The following is a 23,169-nucleotide window of genomic DNA, read 5'->3' as shown; positions in this document are numbered from 1 at the left end:
GCAGGTTCCTGTTTATAGAAGGGTTTTTAACGCTCGCTCTCTCCTGAGAAAGCTCGCTTTTCCTGTTGGGTTACACACGCACCTTTTGCATTCCTCAAGGTTGATAGTGACTAACTCCTTAGCGTCACCGGGCCCCGAACTTAGACAGTAAAATAACTCCCCCTCATCCCTCCTTAGAGTACTGATTGGGTGGTTTTAGCTGGCGGAGGTATTTCATTCGTCCGTACGGCTATCATTCACACGCTTTATTAAGTCAATCCCTTTGAAATGACGTAGTAAGAACATGGCGCTATCGAGCAATGGTTGTGTTTGATCGTGTGTTACACAGTTGATTTAAATGTTAGGTTTCACGTCGACCATTTGGTCTGTGCTTAACGATGACTGTAATCCACGTTTTAGCAAAAATGTTAACCCAAGAAAGGTAACAATCCTTTCTTTCATCGGAAGGACAATGAGACAAGAGTGAAGCAAATCTGGCCGTATAAATACATAGATATATTTTTACCTGGGGAACTCAAAAAGCAGAAGCAAAACACCAAGAATGCGTTTGTCTTTGTTGGTCTAATTTAATATTTTTAATACTACTTTATAATCCTGTAAATATTTGTATATGCGGTAGTTCTCTGTCTAGGACTCGGAGAAGAAACGAAGAGGACTGAGGATGGGAAATCGACATGGATATTTTGTGGTGTTGGCGTTTGGCGTTCTGCACTTGGCGTTGTTAATCGTTGAAGGGGCTCCACTTCCGGAGTCCGGTGCAGGTAAAGAACCACAATTAGATTTCGAAACAGCAAATCGATTAACGAACCGCCATTGTACTGAGTCAGTATTTTAACAATCAGTTTAGTCAGAATGGTTGTCAGGGAAACGTTACTAGTATTGTCTAAAGATAGCTGCCTTGTCTTGTTGAATTGAGCACCCATATTTAAACGCTTGGGTATTGATCACTCGTTTAATTGGTCTCGGTGGTGCAGTATGTTGTAATTTATGTTGACAAATACTGTGCCGATATGCATTATTGAACCAATACTAGAAACCCATTTGTGTGTGAAGTACTGTCGGCTGATGGTGCTTGTTAAATAAATTACACGTTAACTGGAAAACAGAAATAAAACCGAAATGATTGCATTTAGAACAGAAGTAAAACCGAAATGATGCATTTTACACAAGCAGTGACTGAATCATGCAAGCGTTTATGGGTCGTTGTTCATCAGTGATGTCACTCCTTACGTCAGGTCCAGTTAGCTTTGTACATTCTGTCTGGCATTCAGATGTGTTAGACATTTATTATAATGCTTGTATGGATACCTAATGTTAACTGGCATTAGGTGAAGAGATATTTAATAGTCGTTTGCATTATCATTGTAGCACTGTCTCCAACATGGATTTTTGCACTGATATGTAGCCTATTTGGGGTAATTGCATTTTTTGGTGAGAGTTATCATTTTTAAAGGTGAAGACAACACTTTTTTTGTTTGAGAAAACCAGTTCGAGTGGATAACAGGAAGGATGATTGCATATACAGGCAGGGCTGCTTGTGGACCCTTTTTGTGTTATGATATAAATACAGTAAGTGTCATCTGCAAGCCTAGATCACACATAGGCAATTCCAATCTTGAAATGCCGTCAGTGCAACTTTAGTTGGTATAATTTACTTGTTATTTGTTCAATGTATTCATTAAGTACTGTGGAGAGTTGGTACAAAGACCTGGACCCCAAGTGCAGATGTTGTCTGCCACTGGCCTCGACATGAAGTGGGAAGATGGACAGAAAACACATTAGGAATCTTGGCAGTATTGCTCAACAAGCATTAAATACTTTTATGATTGCCTGCTTCCACAGTGGCATATCTGTTTTAAATGTCATCTGTTTATGTGTTTGAGGCTATGAAAATGCCAGGTCAAAAATAACTGTGGAATAGGGAGAGGCGCTATGTTTGAATTGGCACAATTACTAATACCTTTCGTGGCTCGCAGAGTGCAACAATACATACGCAACGTTTATTTAAATTTTTTTAAGTTCTTGTAGTCACAAAAAGGAGCGAAACACTGCTGGTTTCCCATGGTGCTTTGCTAGACTAGGCTTAAGGATTATAAGAATCACAACAAAATGGTGCTAAATCACTGCTCCATACTGCCTGGCTTCTTGAGCCCTCCGTAGTGTGGCTGTTGAAGAGATTTGCAGTGAAGATTGTTCACGCTTGCTTTACAATGAAACACCAGTTAATTTATAGGATTCAAGGTTCAGAGGTCACTTCACAGATATCTGCAGGTCCCAGCTGTATGGTCATTACAGAGAGTTCAAGCTTGTGAGATTCCTAGTGCTTGCCACTTTTATTGCCCAGTTTGTACAAAAATAGCTGAAATGGTGTATTGGGCTGTAAGTCGAGAGGCATTTCAAATGTATTGATGTTTTATCAACGGATGTGCATAGTGAATAGTAAAACCTTCACTCCGGAAATTCTAAAGTGGTTTAGTTTTAAACCTTTATAATAGTGCAGTTATGCATCCCAGAATGTTACATTGAATTTGGTAATAAAGACTGATAATTGTTCTGCTTTTTAAACAGAGTACTGCATGTTAAGAGATCTAAATTGACAAACCATCATTCATTTTACAAAGTGCTTTTTGGATCTTTGTATAAAATGGTTTAGTGCTGTTGAGATCCACAGCAGCTTTTAGCAGTATCCAAGGTCTGCATTTCAGATTAAAGGCGTCCTATTGCTTGAGACATTCACTTCTGTTTTATCAATAAATAGGAAAATCCTGCAGTTCTGGTTTTATACTGCACAGTGCTGACTTGATGAGTCATTGTTCCTGTGCAATGTTGAACCTCATGGGAACACCCTACTGAATAATGGTACAGGATGTCCAGTCAGTGGTGGTATGGATTTTGTTTGTCAGCCAATGTATGCTTTTTCATCTAAATCCCTTTTCACACTGGCATGCTCTGCCTGGGTCAGAACCTACCTGGCTGACCCCGGTGTCATGAGGGTGGGGTACTCGGGTACCTGTGTTACAGACGCTTCCGTCCAAGCTTCTCTGGATTGAACTGTCGGCCCAAGTGTTGATTAGAGCAAATGTTTCTACATCCCTGCTGCAATCTGGCTCATGGTGTGTCTCAAGCAACAAAAATTATGGCTAAACAGAAATGTTCCTTGCGGATGTGAAACCTTCACAAAGGCGTGGCTGTTTGTTATTGTGTTGGCTCATAAACGTCCAGCAAGCATTTTGTCTCGCTCAACCTGGGTCAAAGCATGTCAAACCACATCCTGAGGCGGGTCACTGGGACCTGGGTAGGACTCGGGTAAGTCGTTCACACTACGGGGGATTGTGACCTGGGTAGCCAGGACCTGGGTAGGGGTGCAAGTATGAAAGGGTCTTTCTTTAGTGCCAACTTGTGGTTGGAGGGTGTGCTGCTGTAGACGCCTATTGATTTTTGAGGTTGCCTCGTGAAAGGTCAATGCACTGTAAATGTTTAGGATACAGGGGCACAGTGTACTTTGATGCTGCAGCTAGAAGTGACCAAGATCTCACACTGTGCAAAAACCGAGCTCCATGTTCGTTTCTCCGAGTACAGGGATGTCATTGCAGTAAAAAAAATAAAAGGTTAATTTTTTGGGAATTAATGTTGTTGTTATTCTCCAGGCTTTAACACATAGTTTTAAATAATGTTCACTTTCCTGTGGAAAAGACAAACTGCCTACAAACACAGCACTGCTGTTTCCCCAAGTACTTCGAGTAGTCTAAGTATCCAGTGGATTTTGTCAATCAGATTGATATAGGCCTGTGAACTACTAAAGTTCTTCCTGCCAACCTCCAATGGTGTGATTAAGGTTGAAAATATAAAATATATTCTTTCAATATTCCTATTTTTATTTCAAGGTGCTGAATAATGTTCATGCTGTTAGATGTTTTGTCTATAAATATTATTGTAACGCAGTGTTATTTATTTCTAGAGTTTTGTTTATGCTGTGCATTCATGGAAAATGAATTCTAGGATGTTAACCTTCCCATGTGTTGTCTAACCGTAAGATCATACAGTACTAAAATAACTCTTAATGTAGATTTCAACCACTGAAGCAGTTATCTATTCTTTTGATTGATTATTAACTACCCTTTCTCTTCAGTAGACTTTGCTTATCTCAAGAATTGAGGGCGAATGAGCAATCAAGCAGCAAAGTTCTAGCCTACTGTAGAATTCAATCCAAACATGGTTTATGTGCATAAAACTGACTTATCATGTGAGACGTCTTGTGACGTTTGGACCAGTTTAGTAGCGATCAGCGCTTTGGTATAACCCATTTTAGCTGTGAATAATCCTGTTTTAATTATGAAGTTACTGGAAATGTTTAGTAGTATCTGTTTCAGTGGTTCTCTAGTGTGTATGAAAAATTCTATTGGTCTTGGTCTAAATGTCAAGCAAGGCATGATGTATATGTGAGAGGTTTAATTACTGAAGCACAATATGAAGTGTTTGTACAATATCAAACTTTTTGCATTGTGCAATTTACAAAACTATTAATCACATGCCTTTAAAAGACATATTATTTAAAGAGCCTCTTCATGACAAGAGTTAGGAGTAATATATGTAAATTCAAGCTGTCTACTTCAGATGTTAAGCTACTTAATAAATTGCTCATTTGCATACGTTCACATTTATAGGTAATAACATTATGTTGCATTTCTTAAGCAGATAGCCTGATAATGCTCTCAGAAGTTGCAGTTGATTAATCAAGCATACTGACACATTTTGCACGTTACAGTACTGCAGATTAAAGGTCTCAGGATGTTGGGTAAGATGCATTTCCTGTCTGACAGTCATGTTACCAGCCCAGCATCTCAGCATGCACTGGCACCTAGTTATCCGGACTAAATCGGTGTATCCACTGGTGTTGGGAATATTGCGTGCCTACTGTATTCTTGGCTGCCAACAGAGTGGCATCTGTTCTATCTTTAAACTGGAACGGTTTAATTTCGTAGCTGGGGTTACCTTGTTTAAGATCTGTTGTAGAAAGTTGATGACATATTAAATGCACTGTGATGCATTCGGGTCAGCAAGAGTTTACATTTTAACTGAAAAGTGATAGGAAAAAAAATCAACCCTTAACCACCTCTCTCCAGTTTGTTGCACCTGTAGGCACTGCATGGAAGTGTGTCCTGCAGAGCCTTTCTGTGACAGGCTTTCTGAATATTCATCAAGTGTCATTTCCATTGACTTTCCTTTAGTGAAGACATGGCTTTGCAATGCACCCAGCATGGCATCCCTTCAGTTTTCACTGCAGGATACATGACCACAAAATGCAAGCGAGCCACATCTGGCTGGCCACAGAAAAGGCACAGGCTTGCCGTTTCCATTGCAACCTTTTTGCTGTGAAATGAAGAAAGGTTTATTTTGTCCTTGGGTGGGGGAGAGCAGTCCTGCTAGGAAGTGCATTGTTTAATAAAAACCCAACAGGTTTTTTTATTTTCATTGTATGATGAGCGCATCGCATGTTGAAAACCGAAATTGGAGTATAGTTTAGAATCATTTCCAGCATCTTCTGCCTAATGATCAAATGAAATAAACACAAAACCAGAATAAAACGGTAACAAATTAAACCGTACAGTCAAACCTCACCACGTCATTGTCATAATGATGAATTCCCTTTATCGCTGCCCAGTAAATCTGTCAGGGACATGCATTGCACAGCATTAAACGAAGAGGACTTCAAGGTTAAGTAAAGTGAATCTGAACATATTCTGTTAAAGTACTGCTGAAATGGCGTTTCTGTTATTGTTAACCTATTGTAATCGTCATTGTTTTAGGGGATTTTGTTTCTTTGAACTTGTGGCTACATTTTAAAGAAGAGCATTTAGCTGATTGGATTGGAATCATTTTATTATGTAAAATAATCCAAGCGTATAGTTTCAGAACCGCAAGAAGAATAGAATGCTGTAGAACATTTTGCTTCTGAGCAGGTGCAGCGCTTGATCTAAGGGAAGTCATTTTCACAATTCAGCTGTCAAGTTTTTTGGTTTCCATACATTATGCTAGTTATATCTTTACAAATACTCATTTTATAGAGCAATGTGTTTTTTTGTTTTGTTTTGCTTTTTTCAACCATTGGGATAGATGTAAACAACCCTTCTCGTTAGTTTTTTATGAATGTTCCAGGTGTAGGCTATCCTCAGTACATCTCATTGTACTGAAACTTAACCATGTCACTGCTTTTGGTTGTGAAGGTGATTTAAAACTTTAAGGTAAGGACAACTGCTTCTGTATATGTTACAGTTTTCTACAGATCAAAAAGTGAACAAACCAAAATAGGCCCCAGTGGTCACACAAGTGCAAAACAGGCTTGCACAGCCTAGTGTACTGTAATAATTATATTAGTGGTGGGGAAATTCATTTTTGGGAACTTTTCATGATAGCCCCCCCCCATCCTTCATTGTGAATTTAATAAAACCTGATCTGAGGTGGGTGTTTGTGCATTCTTAATTTATAATGCCAAATAAATGAAAGTGAAAAAAATTGAACTTGGACGAGGAGTCACTGCTGCAGTTCACAAATCCCACCACTGTGGATTCTATATAAACATAACCTTTATTTATTCCAGAGTCTCCTTACACCATGGAATTGTAAGGTGCGTTTAGTATAATAATAATAATAAAACTGGTGACCTTCTGGTTACAAGCCCTGGACTTTAACCACTGCACCGCACTGCCTCCTAATTAAATCTATTTAATAATACTCTTGTAAAACCCTAGTGAAATGTAAATCTTATTTCCTGTCTCAGAGTGCCTTTAGCTGAATCAAAAGCATCACTTTCTATATCCATATGCTCCTTGGGGCTCCCAACCAGTGACCAGTCTTGTTTAGAGATCTGTTCAGAATCCAAGGTACTGTAATGAAAATGACTGTTCTCTTGGGAACCGGTGTTGTCTTGGAAAGATGAAGAATCAAACAAGGCTGGTGCGATACAGTTCCTACCCAAACAGCGGCATTTCATGTTTAAAAATAGACGGCTTCTAACCCGTGGAGAGTTTTCAGTCACTGTTAAGAAAAAACATCTTTCATTTATTTATGGAGAGGGAAACTGAATAGGGGGTTTGTTAACCAAAAACTATAGTATATAAAAAAAAAAAAAGAGAAAAAAGTAAAAAATCCTATCTCTTGTTTAGTAAGGCTGGTTAATCTAATTACAGTATCATAGTTTAAAAATGAGACGTGGTGCTTACAAGAAAAGTAAGTTAAGTTAACGATGTTCTGATAATGAAGATATATGTAAAGGCATCAAAGAATTACTGCTTGCTAAAGTATTAGTCTGAAGGTTTATTATCAAACTTGAAACATCAAAAGCATATGTGGTGCTGCTCATTTAATATGTTCAACCAGCCAGGGGGGTTAATCTGCCCCAACATGTTGGCATGGCTGTAACCACTATTGCACTACACTCATTAATAGTCAGTTTTTAATGCAGACCAACATGTTCTAATTGGCTCTAGTAAATTCAGTCATATGGGGATTGTAAATGTTAGCCTAGTTAGACTGGATTTAAGATATCTGGGAGGATTGAGAGCAAAGATGAAAAGCTAAATCCATTTCTACTGCTCTAGACTAGTATGTTTTTGGATTGATTTTGCCGTCTGTTATCAGTGATATTGTAGCATGCAGGGACTTTCCCACACGTTGCATAGTAATAAAGGCTAGACCTGTTGCAGTTTGTATTAATGCTGTTGGTTCCTGCTTGGTGCAATTCTAGTCAATGAGAAGATCTTCCTGGTTGGACCAGCACTCTCTTATACGCGAGTGAGACCTGTATTCACTCCGTTGTGCTTATGAAGTGGGCAATGCATATTTCAAGGCATTGCCACTGTTGCAGCATCTGTGTTCCTTTTCACAACTAGCGATCTGGCATTTTCTCCCCCTCCAACTTGCATTGAACTTTTTTACTGGAATACTCTTCTGTTTAAAAATGCATACTGCAGCTTCAGATGTCAGAGGCTGTACAATTTTCCCCTTTTTCTTTTTGTAGTGTGCGCTGTACAAAATACTTTTTTAGAAAGCTGGTCAAACATTGTTGACCTTCTGCATAATGATAATGGAGCCATGATGGAAGTTTAGCTATTGGCTTAAATTACTCAATATTTTTGTTTTTAAAAAAAAAAAAAAAACAAAATAAAATGGCAGTATAAAGACCAGTCTTACTTGTTTATTAAAGGACCATGTGTGTATTTTTTATTTTATTTTTTTATGTCTGTAAGTTAGGGTCAAGGGTGACATGTCCAGCACACGAACCCACAGCAAACCACATGCTCACTATTCTCACTTTCATTTTCTAGTACACAAACTGTGCTTTGTTTTGCCACCAGTTTCTTTGTCACACATTGGCCAGTAAATGAGTTTGGAACTTGGCAAACCATTCATTACATCAGTAGAGTGGCAGAGTCCCTGGCAGCACAACGCAGAAGCTCTTCCAATATCTGCATGCAGGGTGTTTGTCCCGACCTGACTCCAGTGCATACCAGGCTCACACTGTACTTTCCACTCACAGTGGTTTGTGGTTGGGTCAGTGTCTTGCTGTGTTTCCTGTCTGGTAAGGAGTTTGGCTTCCCACAATATCCTTTCCTGACATATTTAACTGTCACTTTTTCACAGCTCTTACAGTGTGTCCCTTTTGCTGCTGCCTTGTAAAAAATGCCTCTATCTGAAGGTGATGTAACATCTCTTTTATAATGAGTTACTATTACAAGACAACTGGACACTGGTTTCATCAGACCCTCTTTATTGTACTCTAATCATTCAGGGAGGTAGTAGAAAGCTTTTTAAATCCATTCTCAATCCATTTTCAATTCTAATAAGCGACATTATCATTGGCCCTGTTTTTTGGTTGATTTTTTTTTCATTTATTTTTTTATGAATACAAAGATTGGGATTGACAGCTCTAGAGCAGTGGTGCTCAAAGTGGGGGGCAGGGAGGGTCAGTAATGACTGAAGGGGCAGTTCTGTAAATTTATTTTTTATTTATTTATTTTTAAATGATAGAACATTTTAAATAAATACATGAATATTTGAAGTGGCGAGTGTGTGTGAAACTGCAGTGAACAGAGCTGAAGTGGCGGCTTCCGTGTATGGTCCGACAAGTGTAAAAAAAAAAAAAAAACTGAATTTATTGTTTCAGATTTGTTTTCTTAGATTTAATTGCTGAGCGGTAAATGTTTTTCAGGTTTATCTGTTAGCTAAATGTTGAATCGCCAAGTTGAAACAAAAACAAGATTTAATTTACTTGAGTTTTTTCACTGATTTGTTAGAAGTATTAGCTAAATGTCTAAAAAAATAATAACATTTATAGACTGATGTTAAATGTTGAATTTTTGATATGCTTATGTATTTAGCTAAATCTGGACTTTTTGTGGTGAAATTTAAGAAGAAATATCCGTGTGACATTAAATCCGGGAGAAAAACACACCACCTATTAAAATATGAAGTTGTAACATTTTAATGCATGTATGTGTATGCTAAGTGAAGGGGTACGTCATATATCATATATATATATATATATATATATATATATATAGATATCAATATATAATATATATATCTTATACCACACACCACACATACACAAAGTTTACGCACCACTGCTGTAGAACAGGGCTCTTCAAGTGGCGACCCGCGGGACACATCCAGCCCACAAGGGACAACAAAGTGGCCCACCGACATCGGCAAAAAAATATAAAAATGAACGAAAATCAATATGGAAAATGAAAAAAAAAAAAAAAAACCCTAATGTGCGTCTTACTTTGGTATCCAGCAAAGCAGCGTGCACATCATACCACCCCTTTCCAGCCACTGAACTTCTCGGCATGACTCCCACAGCCAATTGCATTGCGTTCCGCTTTGCGTGCCCTGAGGGTGAGTTTAGCTTTTTACTCGTGTTTTTTTGGAAGTGATATAGCAAGTAAGAGGTGAAAATCGTAGATTCAACGATGCATGTACCAATAAATACTTATTTTACCAACCGTACCGAACGCGAAGCCAATACGTTTGTTCTGCAATGAATGTGTGTCAGTTGTTGAGGAATACAATGTGAAAAGGCATTTTTGAAAACAAATTCAGAGCTTTTGGAAGTACGTATCCACAGGCCTCGGCAGTTAGAAGCTCAAAAGTAGAGGCGCTGATCTCTATCTACCAACGTGCTTGTGCGATTGTGCACTCGTCGTTTTTTTTGAGATTCATTAGACGGTATACCATACAAAGGAGATTAACAGTTTGGTCACGAACTTCAAATGTCATTAGTTAGGAAATTAACCAAACCTTAATTCCATCTATTTCCCATATGCTAGTGCTATCCCTTTCCATGGGGCGAATCTGTTGAACCGTGCTTAGAGCAATACAAAGGCTCTTGCTGAAATCGCTTTATTTGGTGTCATGATCAGATTTGTATCAAGATGTACCAGCGACCTTTACATCTTTGATCTTTAAGTCAAAGTCTGTATCGACAAACTGCAAAAGGAAAGGCAGTTGAATTTACTGTCCTGTTTTTAAATCTTTCTTTATTTTTTTAAACGGACTGTCCCTTAGATATGTTGGCGATCTTCATTGCAGAATCATTTAACTCTTGGCTAACATTCCTTTGTCAAATGTAATCTCAATGTAAACAGCATGTTACAATACATCTATGGTTATGTGGAATTAAGCTTCAAAGCTGGGCAATACTTAACTAAAGTGTTCATCACGGAGGCATCTTGATTTAGAGGTATTAATAGGGTCGATTACACCTTCCTATAACAAGTTTCTTTTTCTGACTTTAGTTTATCACCTGACTTTATATTTCAAGCTGTTTGGAGATTTATTTATAGCAACCGTTGGCAAGAGGAGCAATTCTAACCCATCATATGAGGATCTGTTATCTTCAGTACCTAGAAATAGGGTAGTCTGAGAAGCGTTAATCAGCAATTTTTCAGAGATTCCTCGTTATACACCCACAGTTTGTCTGTTTTTCAACTAATTGGCTAGTTAAAATACTGTTTTTACAGTGCCTGGAAATAACACTGCAACACAATTTGCATTAAAAAAAAAAAAAAAAATCAAACATGCGCAATCCATTTTGCTAGGCAATTTTAAGCAAAACATCTGGGCTTCCCTAAATTCGATATCAATACGTGTCAAATACAATAAATCTGTTTTTATCTCTTACCAAAGATTCCCAGATTGCAGCCACAATAAACAGCATTGTCTGTGTGTGCTGGGTAAACCATTTTCTAAAATGTCTTTATAAAGCACATTTTAAATTTTAAAAAAGATGAGTAGATACAGCACAATACAGGCACATCAAGATAATGGTAAAACCTGGGATGGATGAAACTGCTATGCAATAAGTCTCATTTCCATCAATTTAATTGACTGCCACTCTGTGGCCCCACTTAACTTTCAAGCTTCCTATTTAGTGCTGACAGGTGACAGCTGAGCTATTCAATAAGACACAAAGTAAATGACACCCATAAAAAAACAGCAGAAATACCCAGCCAATCAGAGCATCCTCAGTACAGCACGTGAACATGGAAGCAGGTTTTTACTGCCTGGACCGCCGTCTTAAATATGATTTGTTATTTTTATTAAAAAAATTTATTTGGTGAAAAGTGTAAACTGACATTCCCAGCAACAGATTGTTTTTAAGTGTTTAAATACATGTAGATCTCAAAGTGAACCTTTCGTTTGCAGGTCAATACATTTGGAGTTAGTTGGACCGTATTTGGTGTTTGCCTTGTTGCCTGGCTGTTGAAACACAGAGTGTCTTCAAAGCGGATGAGGTGGTAGAAAAGCAAATTGTTATGTGTTGGGGACAGCGGAGGCTGGTGGGTGCTAAAAGAGATGATAGAAACTCAACTTGGACACTAAAGATGAAGTTGTTCAAAAGCTGCTCCTGCTTTGAGCTTCTCCAGTGTAACATGAGGAGACCACGATCTGGTGACTCATTACAGACCGCGTGACATGCTTATACTGCATTTAAATGTTGCAGTGCTGGCATCACACTTAAAGTAAAAGCCCCTGCTTTACAACATACTTTAGGTTAAATTGTTCACCGATTTACAGAATCTGTCAGCGAGCGCCGAGGATTGAGTGCGTTGTTGACTATTTCAGTGATATCAAAGCTTGTAGTACACGCTTGTGTTTTTATCACTGTAATCAAATCTGTCATCCAGAAGAGCCTTTCCTCATTGTCTCCTTAATTGTTTCCATTCAGTAATGCTACTAATCAATCACTTGTCAATCGGTCCTTTATTTGCATTGATGGGCTGGCCTAGAGGTTCACAAACTACAACAGAAACAATGAGATGACGCTTAAAGTAAGAAAGTAAAGAGCTCTGATGAAGTGGAATGTCTGAATTGTATACACTGAGGTTAGTATAACTTGACTGGGTTGGAATTCTATTTTAATTTAAGAAATATAAAATGCCAACTGTTGGTAAAGAGGTCGACATTTTCTAAAATTGCCAAAGCAGCACAATTCTCTTTTGTTTTGTAATTTCTTTGAAGCCCGCTAAAAGGATACCGTTGCCACGGTTTCAAGTTTAGTCCCAGCCTCTGTTCTCTTCGTAGTACCGTCTGAACTTCCAGAGCTGGAAAAACACTGCATGTGACCGCAGCCTCTAAATCTTTCATTCACTCGATCAATTTTTCAAGGAAACATTGCTTGTTTCATATGGTACATAATTCTGTGAAAACAAAACAACAAAAAAAACATTTACTGCCGTGAGCAGCTCTTTACCTTGCTCGGGAGGCAGTGTGGTCCAGTGGGTAAAGTCCAGGGCTTCCAACCAAAAGGTCACTGGTTCAGATCCCACCTGACTGACTCACTGTTTGACCCTGAGCAAGTCACTTAACCTTCTTGTGCTCCATCCAGCGAATTATATGTTAAATCAGTGTCCTACTGTAAGTGACAGAAAGCACAGTTCACAGCCTACCTGTGTAAAGCGCTTTGTGATGGTGGTCCACTATGAAAGGTGCTATATCAAACTAGATATTATTATTATAATATCTGGATCAAGTGTACACTATCATGTTTGTGATCATAATCAGCTTGTTGAATTAGTTCACATCCGGCACAGCACTGTATAGCCACGATAATCAGAGGGAGCACTCCCAAATACATGTCACATTTAATGTAGTTTCTGAATCTCTCTAGGAGGTTGTTAGCGACCTTAAAAGTGCAGTACAGGATGCAGTTGAAAGCATTTAACATTCAGCAGTCAGGCATTCTGGCTTGATTTTTAAGGGTTAATGTTATTGGAGTTATGGGAGCCACAAAGGTCAATGCATTCTTGAGTTTTTGTGTACAGTTCTCTGTTAGCAGCTCAGTTTGAGCTAGGATGTGGTTCATTGGTACCACTGATTTCAGAAGCAGTGTGGCCTGAAGTTCTGTGCAAATGGATAGAATTCAAGAAATCCTAGTTTTCAAATCCTAAAATAGCCACTCTATGAACTGAATCTAGGTCAAGCGTTAGATGAGAGTGTATTGCATAAAGGACTATAGTACCCTACTAAATGGGGGGGGGGGGGGGATAACAACTTCGTTCCTGTAAATGTTTAGTAGGGTAATAAACCCGATAAACTATATTGCTGCATAAAAAGTGATTTGTGACCAAGGTCTTTGTAACCTGCATCCTTTTGTTTCTGAAATGTGATTTAATAGTGCCACTCTAAATCCGGTTAAATACTGGATATTTCTTGCTTATCTTAAATGCTATTTCTTGTTTCGTGTTTCTGACACATCCACATTTTATTAGGCATACAATCAGTTAATTTTTTTATTTTACGCTTTACTACTAGTGTTCGTTTGCCAAACACACAGATAGGAAATTAAGAACCAAAAGCAATTTGGAAGACACAAGGCCCCCTGTTGATAAGTTACAGTAATGCAAGCAGCTTGCAGTATGATACTGCAAACGTCTTGGTATTTGAAGTGAGATCCAAATATAGGACACACATGCTATTCTAAAATCTCAAAGTCGTTCATTAAAACTTGTATGGAAAGCTGCAAACTCAGTCAGCCTTTTTTTTTTCCTATTCAAGCAAAGGCTGAAACCAGGATTGGTCAAAGGATGTTGCAGTATAATCTGAAATGTTTATTTAAATTCACTTCTTAGCCAAAGTACAGTTTATCGTCACAGCATCTCTACTGCTGTTTTTTTTAGCAAGTTTATGTAAATGAATTACATTGTTGACTAGAAAGACACTCCACTCAGAGTTCTTTTAGTAAGCTTGCTGGATATTTGTTTGTTTGTGAAACTCTTCTAGCACCATTGCAGTGTGATGGCAGACCCCTACAAAGTACTTTCTGTTAACAGGTCAGATTGACATTTTAAAACAACCCAACAAGAAATGGTGACAGATTGCTTTGTTGTCTATCCGAGAGAAAGAAATGTCTAGACTAGAATAACGTTCCTCTTGGCAATTGATTATGAATCAATCAGGCTTCAGTTTACAGTATGCGGTAAGGTTCTGTTGAGGATAAATGTGGCATTGGTTCAGAATTAAGGAAACCAACAAAAAAAAAAAAGTAGTAATTTGATATCCTTCCTTGTTATATATAAAATTGGCTTGTGTTTTGGTTAGCATGTGGAAGGGCTACAGAACAGCAAATGTATTCTTATGATGCACTGGAGAATCTGGTATGGAAAATGTAGCCACAAGCATTGAATGCATAAGGATGCATTTTAAACATGGTTTCTCCTTTTACTTCAAAACCACTTCAAATGTATTGCAGGTCAGTTGCAATCATAACTGTCATTGCAATTGGCACCTCTATTCTTCAATATAGACTTTAACCCTATAAATGCTTTGAGAGCTCTTCTGTAATCAGGAGCAATATTAGTATGATGTTTCTGATTAGGCAGTTGTTTCTGAAGTAATTGAAATAATTGAATGATTTTGTGGTGTTTCTGTTTAATATCTGAACATTATTTGGGATCTTTGATCCATTCCTGATTTTTTGTTTTCTTGTTTGTCAGCCTGTAGTTTAAGTGCCCTAGTTATGGTAAAGTACAATATGTTGTCTGTATTTGAATTTAATTTTAATTTTTTCTGTCTGCTGTTTTTGTGTTTTAAATATAGAAAAAAACAACTCAAAATTGCACAACATTAACCACTGTTAATGTTAGTGGGGTCTGCCAAATCAAATTAAGCAAACAGAACAAGCTTGTAAGACGTTTTTGAAATGTGAACGTATTTTGATAGAATTTATTTCCTGCATGGTTCTATTTGCATGTCACAGCTCTATCTCAACTCAGTTTTGTTTTGACTAGCGTGTAAAAAGAGTGGTTCGATATTATTTTGAATTCTGAGTGTGCATTTGTGTCTTTGTGTCTTTTTTTCCCTAGGGGAAGCAGCTGCAGGCGAAATTCATATATCCTCTCTAGCTCTATCTGTGTCTGGATTGGTTTTGTTGATAGTCCTGGTTGCGAATTGTGTTTCCTGCTGCAAGGAGCAAGAAATCGATTTCAAGGTAAGGATCAGCTGGAAACACAATCTCGTGATTTAAATAATATGATTATTGGAAGTAAGAAGACAGGCAAGACCTGGACTGTTTGGAAGGAAACCTACCCAAGACAATAGTGTTTAATAGATTATCCTTTTAAAACCATCTGAATGCTGACATTTCTTATGTAGTCATCGAAATATATGTATGAAAACATGGTCATGTGCACACCATCTTATGAACAGAGGGGTGAAGAAATATAGGTGGCACTTTATGAAACATACATAGACTTACCTTGTTACTAGCTATCCCAAGTAAAAGCTACAGTAAGATTTGTTTTCCATTTAAAATCACATTTGTTAAAAAAAGCAGGACTTCTCTGTATAATCTTAGCTCATGGTATGTCCAGGTGGCTGGGAAGGGCATTGTTTTCTTTTAATGGAGAATGTAATCTGAATTTTCAGTCTATCTAGAACCTCGCTCCCCTCCTTGTCTGTTCTACAGGAGTTTGAAGATCACTTTGAGGATGAGATTGATTTCACCCCCCCAGCTGAAGACACTCCTTCGATTCAGTCACCTGCTGAGGTTTACACGCTCGCTGTCACTCCTGTACTTCTACCTGGACCCCCTCACCTTCAGCCACCCAGGATAACAGGTACACCCCAAAACTCAGTCAAACATGTATGATCCCTGTATGCCTGACTTTCACTATGTGTAATGCATCTGCACAGAGGGATATTCCAAATTCAGTCATAGGCTGTCTAAGCAGAACTTGGAGTCCTTGCACATTCCTATCAAACTTAGAATCTCGGAGTGAGTGGTAAGCAAGCACCCTCACAATGTTGTTGCAGAAGTTTGAACAGCAAATATTAAAGTGTGTGTAATGCACCGTGATCTCCAAATGAAAATAGAGCTCCTGGGGGAAAAAGACATCTGTTAAATCCTTTTTTTTTTTTTTTTTTTTTTTTTTTTTTTTACCAATAAGTGACAACTGTTCGACTGAAGTACGTACCCTCCCGGGAGGACGTGGATATCACCAACCGAAGATCAAGATCAAGTGTTTCTAGTTCTAAAGCTGATTGACATACTAAATTTAGCGAGTGGGCTAGAGATCTCAAAAGCAGTATCGCCTGCCTCCTTGTCTTTGTCAATAGAGCTCATTGCATAAAGATCTGCAGTCTGACTTGAATTGGGCTTTAGAAAATACTGTACCCTCTATCTAAGCCACAAGGTTTTGATTTGTGCTGTAGAACGTCTAAATAGGGGTGAATATCTAAATACTAAAATTTAATTTGTGTTCAGGGGAGTTTAAAACTGACAGAGGCAGCTAAGGCAGCCTTTTTGGCCCATTTAGAGCAGCAGTGTCAAGCACTGTGTTCCCTTGGAGATTGGGTTTGTATTTATGTTTCAGTTCCATGATAAGAGAACAGCATACTTCGCTTGCTGATGTATTTGAGCTGAGCATGCGCTGCTGCAGAGCGGTGCAAGTTGGTGTGAAATGACAAACCTGATGCCATGTAAGCAGGGAGCAGCAGGTTATATTTGGTTTGGACCGATGTCTGTTTTCGTCCTTTTACAGGCCCCCTTGGTGAAATCCTTCAGTTGGTGCTGTGCTCACCAACGTGACCTTTGGCGTGGTTTCTTTGCAAACATTCTGTTTTGCACGCCTGTCACTTTTGGGGTTTCCTGCACTGTAAATAGGATGCAGTGCAAATTCACGCTAGGCAGCACACTTCCAACAGCGTGGGGGCAGATTGATATTTTACGATGGGGGACACCTGTGAGGTATCTTGCTCTCGAATGCAGAGCGGAGATTAGAAATGAGAATTAGAACGTCTAGAAAACATGAGGTTGGCGATCCCTGAGCAGGCACAAGGCGTCCCCAGTGAAGCCCCTATGATTGGCTTTTAGTATTCTGCATATGCATATCTCTAAAATGAAACTACAAACCCAACTGCACTAAACAAACGAATCTGATTACCCTAATTGCAGAGATTACTTTCACAGTAATTGTGGCCTAACCCTAACCCTGGACAAGGGTGTCTACTAAAAAATAATTGTAGAATACAACACAGATTCTACACTAATCTAATCTCTTGCTATTACTGCTAGATTCCCATAGTTTGATTACTCTGTTTTTGGCGACTTGCAGGGATGGAAATTAGGCTCCTTTTGCATAGCAGTTTTATCCATTACAGTTTTTACTATGAACTTCATTAGCCGAAGTGCGTATGGCTAACAAGGTCAGGTGTGTCTTATTAAACCCACAGTAAAACCAGGAATGGATCAAACTGCTATGCACTGGGAGTTTTATTTCCATCCCTGACTTGTGTGTTTTGTTTGTCATTTTGTTGCGTTCAGGCGTTTTATCATTTTCAGACCCTTATTACCTTGCCTCTCTCTGTCTAGAAATGACCTGCTGTTATCTGTAATGAAGTGCCAGAAATATCCCCCTAGCCCCGACCAGGCAGAACTCTTGGCAGATTCTAATTGAGGACTTCTGGCACAAACAAGAAGTCCCCAGTGTGGTACAATATGTTCAGCCACGACATCAGTTTCTTCCCCACACTTAGCAGAATTTGATTGGGTCACTCTGGGTAACTTGCATAACTTTTTCAATAAGATCATTGTAAATATTGATTTATCCTGGGGATTCAACACAAAGGTAAATGTCTAATGACATGTTCTTGACCTTAATATTTAATGAGACACACAATGTGCATTGTATTAGGATTTATAGAAACAATAAATGCATAAGTCTTTATAAATGCTGCCGTCCAGCATTAAAGTAAAATAACTACTAACTTCTCTGTATTTTTCCGTTTTAAAAGATAATTTAAAATGTGACGCTACATATTTTAAGAATCTTATTGTGGATTTTTTATTTTACTTTATGTTTTGAAAAGTGATGACCCATATCTAACTGCAGTAAAACTAGAATTGTATATCTTGTGGTTTAAGGGAACATTTCTGTAAATGCAGCAATGGAAACGAGACTACTAATGCATAGCAGTTTCACCCACTCAAGGTTTTAATGAGCCTGGTTAACCACAGTGTATAAGTAACAACTCAGGTTTTATTAAACTCATAGTAAAACCAAGAATGGATCCAAACGCTATGAGAGTCTTATTTTCACACCTAGAAAAGTGTAAATTATTGTTACAAAATTATAGTTCTTTTTTTAAAAACAAAGTTGTTAAATGTTGTTGTTGTTTGTGGTATTAACTTTGGATTTGTCTTCATTCAGTGTCTGATATTCAAATGGCTGTTTAATTTTCCCCCCTTTTAACATAACAGATGGATCTACAGCTTCACAAGTTGCACGTCACAGTCTGAGTTATATCCAGGAAATCGGAAATGGCTGGTTTGGAAAGGTACGAATTCCTGTGTTTTGGGATTTACCTTTTACAATCATGTGGTTAGCATGGAAAGAAAGTTAATTTGTTTAGTTTATTAGCACAAATTGAGACATCTATAAATATTTTCGTTCACATATGCTGCGTTAGAGAGGCATGTGTGATTCAAGTTTTTTCCTGTTACATCAGTTTCCTCGTGTGGATGAGGATGGAGGGCAGATCCCAACAGTCTTCTGATGTGAAATTGGCGGACAAACTGAAAAACATCCTTTGTTACCTGCATCAGAGTCCTTGCCCCGTTTCACGTTCCGTGCTGTAATTCCATTGTTTAGAGGAAGCTGTGGGTTTCCTGTGTGATCAAGGCCAGACTCTATATAGCGAAGTTGTGCCTTGACTTGTTTTTTTTTCCTCGAAGGTTCTTCTTGGTGAGGTCTATACGGATCCAAGAGTAGACAGTGTCGTGGTGAAGGAGTTAAAGGCCAACGCCAGCGGCAAAGAACAAAATGAGTTTCTACAAAGTGGAGACCCATACAGGTACATTTCACATGATGCCTTTTAGTCTTTTCTTTTTATTGCAAAGAAGTGAACTGATGGTCAGTGTTCCGCAACCTTTACTCTTCTAGTTCATTCCATTGAAGGGCGTTAATATTTAAATTTACCCTGATGATCAGTTAAATAGTTAAGGACCTGATTTCAACAAAGTCCTGGTATTTGCCTACTCCTGGTGTAAGTGACATAAAATTAATAATACCACAAAATGTGAATAGAACATTATATATTTTTCCCCTCTCTGTGTATTGAAACTACTGCAAAATGCATTATGCAAAATACTGTTTTTTTGTTTGTTTGTTTTTTCCCCCCTTGCTGACAGATTATTTTAATTTTCCTTAACATACCGTCCAGTTTTGTAATGCGGTTATGGTATTTGTTAAGACCCAATGGTGTTTAATGTTGGGGCAGATCATGATTATTTAATACTGTTTAAAATGAATGTTCATTTAATTGAGTGTTTGTGGCTTAACTGCAGTTGTTGTGTGAAGCTGCAGGAATGAAATGACACAATGTTTTTGTAGTCCTGGTCTTCCCTGTTTTAGAGCATATACAAATGACAATCCACAAACCAGTACTACAGCACCCCCTATCTGGAAACTGAGGGATTACAGAAGGTCTTCAAATTCGATCAAAATCTTGATGTTACCACTAACTCTATCGCTTTGTTACGTCTTTGGTAATACAGATCTTCAAATGCTGTTTTCTGCCACCTTAGATACTCCAAAGCATCTTCCTCTGTTTCAGAGGTATTTTTTGTAACTGGAATGGGATTTTCTTGATGTAAGAAGACTTGCACAAGTGAATAAAATGTTTTAGAAATGGAACTGTAGAAAAAACCTTTAATGTATGCTGCTGAAATAATTACTGGTCCCTATTGCCAGTCCACTGTGCCATCCAGATATGTCTTTTTACTTTAAATATAGATCAAGAATACACTTTGAAGAGGAAGCTGCAAAAGCTGCAGTCTGATTCTAATAGTGCGAATAGTGAGTTGGAGATTGTTTTCTTTTTCCAATAGGGTTTTGCTGCACCCCAATATACTTCAGTGCCTGGGGCAGTGTGTGGAAGCTGTCCCCTTTCTCCTGGTCTTCGAATTCTGTGAACTGGTAAGTCAGGTTTTTATTGAATATCTTCAAGCACATGTGAGAGAACCAACCAATCACTGTTCAGGATTTGTTCAAATTGTGTACAGATGTTGTTTCGTGCAAAAAAATAGAGTAAGAGTACGGTCTTTTAATACATGCTTGTAGAACTACACCAACTGAATGAGAAATTAATGTAATCACAATGTAAAAAGTTGTTGCATTTAAGTAAAAACGAAAGTGTGTGTTTTTGATTGTCGTACTTAGGTCACTCTGCAGTTTGAAGTAAGAGATTTGAATTTAGAATTTACAATAAATGTTCTGTACTAGTGTTCTGCAAGGGGGGGGGGGGGGGTAAAACCAATTTTACTGTTTTGATCTTTTTCAAGTTACTTTTTTTGTATTAGTAAACCCACACAATTGGACAGGTATTTCAACATAAAATATAGAATATTTACTAACTCAGCATTCAAACACAGGCAGCACCAAAAGGCAGAACCAGTTCTAGTGGCATATCAGCATGATGCTGTACAGTACGTAGAATTCCAGTGTGCAGCTTATTAAAGGCAAATTCTAAACAAACAATAACCTGTACAAAGTGTTAATATGGTTTGTGTATCGATAGATATACTGACACATGTATGTCAACAGTTAAAATATTCCTTGCTCGGCTTAGTGGTGGTAGTGCTGAATGCTACAGTTTTTCACATTTTGCCATCAGACGTTACTGAGCTCAATTATCACAGTGCAACCGGCTGCTACCAGACTTTAAGAAAGTAAACACTTCCTACAGTAGTGCTATGTGGTGAAGAACCCACCCTCACATGGCAATGCTTAGTGCTAATTGGTTGACAAACTCACTGCCAGCCCTCACACAGCAAAGCTAATTGGTTGAAACAGCTAATTCATGACACTATTACAGGCAGTGCAGATCAGCCATACACTGCTCATAAGTTAACAAGAGTACAGCTGTGTGTTTGGCTGCACCGACATGCTCTTCCCGCATCTGTATGTACGAAAATGAATAAATAAAGATTGCGGAGTTCAACGCAGCTTGCAGGCAAGCACGCAGGCGTCAGGCGTTGTGGTGCGCAGTGAGCAACAAAATTGTCCCGCGACGAAATTAACCTATTTTTTAATTCTAAAATCCAGCATTATTTAATTTTAATAATGATCTGATACTCTATCTTTACTTTTTTTCTTTTAATAATGGTCTTTACTCTCTTGCTTCAGATATTTTTGTAAGTAATAAATAAATACTTGCCTATATTTACGTAAGTATTAATATTTAATGCAGTCGTCTCTCCTGACCGCCTGCCAAGTTCACATTCACTTAACGCCTTTTTTTGTTAGTTAGCTGACGTTAGCCACGGTGCAGACCTTGGGTCAAACCAATATGTTCATACGTGTAGGGAGAGTATTGTGATTGTTAATAAATGTGGCCCATACTTTTCCATTTTTATATGTTATTTTAAATCTTTTAAAGACAAACCAATACCAAACACAACAAGGTATAACACATATATAATGAACGAAAACAGTGGAGGGGCAAAATATATAGTTTGACCCCCCCCCCCCCCCCCATATTCAAATGAGTTACTCCAAGGTCAGCTGTATCTCCTGCCATGTCAGTATTTAATATATTGTGCTTGTGGTTAACCAGCAGTTGTCTAGGAGACTGTGTTTAGTCATCACATACTGTCAATAACCACCTTCCATCCCTGTTTGTTAGTTTTGCCTCTTTAAAAGATTTGCCTGGTCAGAGTATTGTGGGGGGGAAAAAAAAAAAAAAAAAAAAAACTACTTGGCTATTTCTCCAGTCTTTTGGCTACAGTTGCACTTAACCCTGCTGGATTCTGGAAGGCAGTAATCCACCCTGAATATGGACTCTCCCTAAGTCGGCAATCGCAGTTCATTGCAGTGCTCTCTGTGTGCCAGGTGCTAATTTTCTATAATCATACAGGGAATCAAGCTGCGTAGATAAACTATTCTAGTAAACAAGTGTCTGCTGCTAGTCGAAGTGCTTTTGCTGTAAAGCATACCATAGTATTATAGTAAGGTACTGTACATCCAGATTAATGCAACAGTCGTATTTTATCTCTTGAGGTGAAGTTTGAGAATGCTGTACTGCAAAATATTTTGTGAAACGTTGCAATCTGACACTCGTATTTATTCTGAATATAGTTATAGCAAATTTAAATTTCCTATTACACCACTGTGCTAGTTTAAATCACACACACTGGATTTGATCTAAGTCATAATTTTGGGATAAATCCATGCTTAATGAGTTTGTGAATTACTGAATGAGGAAATTAGCGCTTTAGACCTGAATCCTCATAGCCGATCTGATATTGACACAAGGCAATGAATCTGTATGCCTTGGGATTTCTCAATGAATATGCATTGGGGTGTAAATTGCTGCTTTCGTTTTCTTGCTCCCTGCTTGTAAAAGCGAGATGGCAGTGTCAGGGAGCCCCGCTCCTTGGTATGATGCCATTCCTTCACTTGCTGCATAATGTCATATGGCTATTAGTAGCAATGAAGGTTTGTTTAATCCTCATTTTTAACTGAGGGTTGTCACTCACTAGTCATTTTTAGTTGTGTTCATCTAGATTCTAGAATAGTGTTTTTCAGTAATCGTTGTAATGATGTATTTCCCTGTCACAGTATAAGATTGTGTAATGTACATAGTAAGTTATGAAGCTAGAAGATTATG

The 23,169-nt window shown here is 38.2% G+C and overlaps 1 protein-coding gene across 1 annotated transcript in view; it reads left to right on the top strand.

Annotated features, from left to right (window-relative positions):
* Positions 1 to 281: 281 nt before the first annotated feature.
* Positions 282 to 23,169, top strand: part of LOC121301074 (serine/threonine-protein kinase LMTK2-like) — a 43,520-nt gene continuing 20,632 nt past the window's right edge. Inside the window, exons 1-6 of the mRNA XM_041230190.1 lie at positions 282 to 761; positions 15,366 to 15,490; positions 15,968 to 16,118; positions 18,761 to 18,837; positions 19,235 to 19,353; positions 20,390 to 20,477. Of these exons, the coding sequence (XP_041086124.1) occupies positions 662 to 761; positions 15,366 to 15,490; positions 15,968 to 16,118; positions 18,761 to 18,837; positions 19,235 to 19,353; positions 20,390 to 20,477 (660 nt within the window). The 5' untranslated portion in view covers positions 282 to 661. The remainder of the gene's footprint in view (positions 762 to 15,365; positions 15,491 to 15,967; positions 16,119 to 18,760; positions 18,838 to 19,234; positions 19,354 to 20,389; positions 20,478 to 23,169) is intronic.

The sequence above is a fragment of the Polyodon spathula genome, chromosome 26 (assembly GCF_017654505.1).
Source record: "Polyodon spathula isolate WHYD16114869_AA chromosome 26, ASM1765450v1, whole genome shotgun sequence".
Taxonomy (NCBI): Eukaryota; Metazoa; Chordata; class Actinopteri; order Acipenseriformes; family Polyodontidae; genus Polyodon; species Polyodon spathula.
The sequence above is the reverse complement of the archived record's forward strand: the minus strand, read 5'-3'. Positions and strand labels throughout refer to the sequence as shown.